Source organism: Diplotaxodon limnothrissa, linkage group LG13 (genome assembly GCF_057381915.1).
Source record: "Diplotaxodon limnothrissa isolate DT_005_m linkage group LG13, D_limnothrissa_male_GT1.1, whole genome shotgun sequence".
Lineage (NCBI taxonomy): Eukaryota > Metazoa > Chordata > Actinopteri > Cichliformes > Cichlidae > Diplotaxodon > Diplotaxodon limnothrissa.
In genome coordinates this window covers 6215613-6221612 of record NC_140608.1, presented here as the reverse complement: position 1 = coordinate 6221612, position 6000 = coordinate 6215613, and the positions used below count along the sequence as shown (strand labels likewise).

General features: G+C 40.2%; 1 protein-coding gene across 3 annotated transcripts in view; it reads left to right on the top strand.

Annotated features, from left to right (window-relative positions):
- Window positions 1-2030: 2030 nt before the first annotated feature.
- Window positions 2031-6000, top strand: part of LOC146619747 (inactive phospholipase D5) — an 83202-nt gene continuing 79232 nt past the window's right edge. For all 3 annotated transcript variants that reach the window (XM_085369103.1, XM_085369105.1, XM_085369104.1), the window contains exon 1: window positions 2031-2201. In XM_085369103.1, the coding sequence (XP_085225229.1) occupies window positions 2031-2201 (171 nt within the window). The remainder of the gene's footprint in view (window positions 2202-6000) is intronic.

Below are 6000 nucleotides of genomic sequence, written 5' to 3'. Positions count from 1 at the left end.
CACAGCCTTATATATTTCTCGCTATTTTATTATTTATTTTTAAGTGGCACCCCAATCATATTTTTGTATAATAAGCAGAGACTGCATGTGTTGTCATTCTTTGGCAGACTCCCAGCATTAACACTAACCACAGAAATGGAAGTCAGTGCATGCAATTAAAATGAACTGTTTTTATTTCAGTGAAGCAAAGTGCTCTGGCTATCCACCACTAATCACTTCAATGTGTAGATGGTGTGTGAGACAGAACTTGCATTGCTTATATTATGGGGAGCTGCCTCCCCTTTTTTGGAACAAGAAAGCAAGTTTCTGTATTGCAGCTCATTAAATTTTAGGGTGAAGACATCTATAGATTAATGGAATATAGTATAGACTTAGGGATTCATGGTAAATGGCCTGTATTTATATAGCGCTTTACTAGTCCCTAAGGACCCCAAAGCGCTTTACATATCCAGTCATCCACCCATTCACACACTGGTGATGGCAAGCTACATTGTAGCCACAGCCACCCTGGGGCGCACTGACAGAGGCGAGGCTGCCGGACACTGGCACCACCGGACCCTCTGACCACCACCAGTAGGCAACGGGTGAAGTGTCTTGCCCAAGGACACAACGACCGAGACTGTCCAAGCCGGGGCTCGAACCGGCAACCTTCCAATTACAAGGCGAACTCCCAACTCTTGAGCCACAATCGCCCCGATCAGTACTAGCACACAGGAATAACTGAAAGGAAATTAATACAAGTGAGTGCAATGTTCTGTAACTGGAAGTAGAACCGATTGTGTGTGTCTGTGTGTGTGTCAGTACAGTATGCATGAGTTTACCCAGATGCCAATTAAAGTTTTTAAGCTCTGTTGCTTCTCTGGCACAATGACACAACCAAAGGTAAGGAAAGAGAGGTACTGCAGCCTCACTGCACCACTCTGCTGTGATGCACCAAGGGGGATGTTTGTGCGTGCGTATGTCTGCATGTTTGAGTGCAGTCAGAGGTACATGTGTCATAAATCAGTGGAAAGATAAACAACTGAAAAACCTGTAAATACTCAAGTGTGTGCGGTGGGAAGAAAATGAAGAAAGACAATGCAGAACTGGAGGTGTAGGCAGCAAAAGAGTGTGACACAAGTGGAGAGAGCTGACAGGTTAAAAGAAGAAAACACTGATATTTCATAGTGTGAGGCAATTGCCAAAACAAGTGGAAAGAGAAAGGATTGAAGGGATAAAAAGAGGTTTAAGATTAAGAAAAAGGCTGAATAATGTTTATTGGATAAACACAGATGTGTCTGTTCCTCCTGTCGTCAGAGTCTATTGATAACGGCGTATGCTTTACAGAGGGGTCTTTCCTCCCTCTATGACTATGAATCAGCTTCACCTCAACTCTGTCCATCCCCTCTCTTTCTACCTCTTTCAGTGTTCTTTTCAACCCCTCCTCTTCCCCTCCCTTCTCCTGTTCCTCACACTCACGCTCTCACACGGGGGATGCCTGAATCGGTGGAAGTCCTGATCAGTGTTGTCGGAGTCCCTCGTCTGCTGAGGGCAGAGCCCAAACCCAGTCTAACCCAGATCAGAAAATACTGAAGATCTCTGCAATATCATGAGAAGGAGAAGCACTTGAAAGAGGATTTCTTGCAGCCGATGGACATTTGTCAAAAGTGTTGAAGACAGGGACAGTCTCATTTTATAACCAGAGAGGTATGGTGAGAATGAAAGCTGTTTGTTGATTATTTTGAGGAATGCAAAGCTTCAAACTGGGATTTTGTGTTTAAGTCATTAAGGACACTGACAGAAGAGGATCCACCAGAGCGGAATATTTATAGCAAACCACATTGGAAGAAAAAAAACCTCACATTTTTATAATTGCAGAGAAATAAGTGTATTTATTTTTCAGCATGTGCAAATTGAGCTAAAATTTGAGTGTACGGGATGCAGCTGAATTAAGAGTTGTTTTAACCTATTGGCTGAGGATCAACAAGCTAATTGATTTTTCTTTTTGCAAGAGTGGAAGACCACTGAACCAGTTGCCCAACCAACCAGCCATGGAGTTACGAGGAATACGCGGGATAGTAGGTGGCCAGGACACAAAGTGTCAGGGGTTAGGTTTTGGCTATCCAGTCACCGGGATTCCAACCAGCTCCGTAATAACAGCCGTGCAGCAGCAGGACTACTCAGCCAGCGTCTGGCTTCGCAGGAGGGATAAACTGGAGCATGTAAGTTCTGATACTGGAGATGAGGTATTAGACACAGCTGAAAGAAGAGTGAAGTCTTAAGTAGAATTTAATAAGAATAGTTAAAAACATGTTGTGTTTTTCATATCCACTGGGACATGTTCTCACCCTCTGACCCTTGGTTAAGCCTTTCAGAACATGTAATTTCAAAAATGGGATAAAATGGAAGAGAAGAATTTTAACATATGAATGTCTTTTTGTGTTCAACTATTACAGACTGATAGAATGAGGGTGGTGTCACTAAATTATGATAATATTTGAGTGGAAACTGTTTCCTATGAATGCACACCCAGATTGTAGGGTGTGGGCTGGAGTGTTAACAAGAAGAGGCTGCTGTGGAGACTGGACAGAAAAATATCTATTTATATAAATCTGAGATAAAATGTTGAGACAGTGGACTGTTTGGTGGCCATAATGCAGAGACAAAATTCAGAATACAATGCAAAGCTGAAACACTAAATAATTAATTTATTGATGGAATTCGAATTATTTGGATAAGTGCAGCTCCTTATGTCTGATTAATAGAAATCTAAATTAAATTAATTACTTTGTTTTTTGTTATTAGCAACAAAAGGAATTTAAGTTAAGCAGAGGGAAAATTGATTGTTTATTATAAGGATATGCTCATAATGAAAACATATATAGACCTGCTGTACGTTCATAAAATATTTGTCATGTCACATTTAAATTGTGTTGAGTAACTTCTTTTTTTGTTAACCATGCCCTCTTTCAGTACTGTAGGTTACAATGATCTACATTAAAATGTATCCTTATAGCAAATGTAAATTTGTGTAAAAACGAATACAGAAAAGGGTCTGATATTAATGAATCTGCTGAGCAACTTCAACTGTAAACTACTGCTTCTATAACACATCAACTTAAGTTTCTAAATTTTGCATGCTGAGGGGAATTTTGTGTTGTAAGTGAAGGAATAAGCTGAATTTTGCTTTATATGCAGCAACACTTTTCTTTTATACCTTTGTGATGTTCAACAGTTACTTTTGTTTTCTATTAGAAAGGAGTTTCTATTAGAAACATCCTCAGGAGACTCGCTGCTCCGACGTAAACTGAATCAACATTCTGTGAAGGCCTTCCAGGTGTAGAGATTTAGCGTCAAGGAAAGGAATGGAAGAGGTGTGTGTGCTGAATATTTGATGCTGGAGGGGAACAGTGCCACGTCCAGAGAACTGCTGCTAAGTCTGTCTGCATAACTAACTAGAATGATGAAGCAGCCTGTCCCCTTTCTGCACACCCACACACATCTACAGAGGCACTGAATCACACAGATACATGCACACGCATGCTGTAAGTCTGTTTTTACAGGCCGACAGAGCACACACAAAAGCACTCAGAGGCCAGCAAGTTGGCCGTCAAGCCTGAAAACAGAAAAGACATTTTGCATTTTAATAAACTACCAAGCAGACATGCAGATAAACACACACTCATTCACTCTATGCATTATTCAAAACAAATTATAGCTTGAAGGACAAAAGCAAACTTTACAGTGTACAGTGATTTTATTTTCTGTAATTGCATAACATTAAGTCTGCCTCTTTCTATCTACATCTAATGTAAACGATGTGTTGGCAACATTTGACAGATATGATTTCTCATTCGAGTCGAGAACAAACCCGTTATTGTTTTATAATGAGATTTTCTTTAACTGATGGAGCTTGACTTTACATTTAAGAGCAAGAGTTTTCCTGCTGACAGCGATGACAAATGTGGTGTAAGTTCAAGGAGAGATAAGAAGTTGGATACTGAGAGCCTTAGGGACACAGAGTGCCAGTCACAGTGATGTGATTCAAGTCACATCTTTAGCATATTTTCAAACTCCAAGAAGGTTTTTTTACTCATTCCAAGTGAAGTCATCAATCTACGAAATCAAAGACTGATTACAGCCTCATGTTTTCACCTGGTCACGTTGTAACTTGGAATATGAATATTCTGCAGTTGTCCAAAAGTCCACTTAAAACATATACAAAAACTGAAATCTGTGAACATTTTGGCACGATCCTCAAAACAGCACGGATCAGTTCAGTATGTATGGTAAAATTTCATTCCTTGCTACGTTTTGAAAGTATGATAGTGCTGCATTTGGATTAAACATCCTCTTCTGTCCTTATTTGACCAATCTCATGCAATTCATTGAACATATTTTACTGCTCATCCGAGCGCATCACCTTGCTCTTAGTTATTACTCGGTAGCTATGCATATGTGTTTTCTCTTACACTACTCTTTTCCTCTTGTCTGTGCTGAGTCATTGATTTTGTAACAGATGAGTTTGCTGCGGTTGCTTTCATTAAATTATGCAAGTTTAAAGAGTACATTACTAAAGATTGGATCTTGATATAGTACGCAGTGGAGCTACTTTTGCTTCTCATCCTGATGTAGTTTAATTTCTAACATTGCCAAACAAAATACAAATCATGCAAATAAACAAATCATTCAGCAAATAATCTGAATGATTATCAGCTGAAGAAGGTGCTTGGTGCTCTATCCAGCTTTCTGCTTTGTAGATCCTCTATTGTTTGTTGATTGACTACATGCATTTTTTCACGAGTACATAGAATTTCAGAATCATAGACTAAGTAGTTGAAAAATATCTTTTTTGTTTCTTGTTGTAGTAGACAGGTGTGGCTGTTCTGCACCTTGTAGTCACACTCATTCGTCTATCTGGTTTCAGGTGCACATCCCTGCACCTAGGGAGGTGAAATGCCATTTAAAGTTTCTCTTACAGCAGTTACTGGATCTTCTGTGTTCACTGTGTGCTCATAAGACAGTCTTAAAGAAGATGAATCAGCAGCTGAGAGCCAGGGCAGGAGGCTAACTGTGAATGAAAGATAGCCAAACCTCCAGGAGGAATTTTAAGAATTGGCAGCTGAAAGTACAGCTGGCTCCACACGCTGATTGCATTTTCAATTTCATAGTGGCAGTGCTGATGTATAGACCCATATCTGTGGTGTTATTGGTCAAACTATATGGGGCCTAGGGGACTTCTAGCCTCTTATGTAAGTTTATTTGTTATTGTTCTTGGCTGGTGACCCAGCGTTCTGTGTTTTGGACTTTTGAATCTTAGTATTAATCTTAGGCTACGTTCCCACTGCAGGTCTTAATGCTCAAATCCGATTTTTTTGTCTGCTTGTTCACACTACAAATAAAATGTGATAGCAAACGCGCTCTAGTGTGAACCCTCAAAGCGGCCCGCATGCGCAAAAGAAGACTCTCTGTTTAGACCCAGACCAAACGGTATTGTTTGACTGATGGCCCTTAATATAAAGACTTGTTTTGGACTGTATATTTCCCAATTTAGCTTTAAGTTGTAAAGTTATTTTGTTATTTACATACAGTCTAATAATTGTTCTTATTGCTGTTTTAGAGAGGAGCGGTGCTTCAAAGGATAGTTGCAGATTTCTGTCAGAATCTGCAGATTATACAGTGCAAATAAAATGTTCACGTTTCTCCAACGCTGTCTTCCAAACAGCTTCACTGACATCTACAGTGGATGGCCAGGAAGCGTTCACGATGTCTTCTCGGGCGCTTCTCCGGCGCTGATAATTGGCGTATGTCTTGTGTCAGTGACGTAAAAGACGGATTTAATGCGACATGACCGTTCAAACAGCAGTCGCTTTCTAAAACGTCAGATATGTATCGGATTCAGTACCACATACGAAAGTGACCCAGATCGGATTGGAAAATATCGGATTTGTGCCGTTCACACTGTCATACCGTGATCGGATATGGGTCACATAGGGTCAAAAAAGTCGGATTTGATGCGCT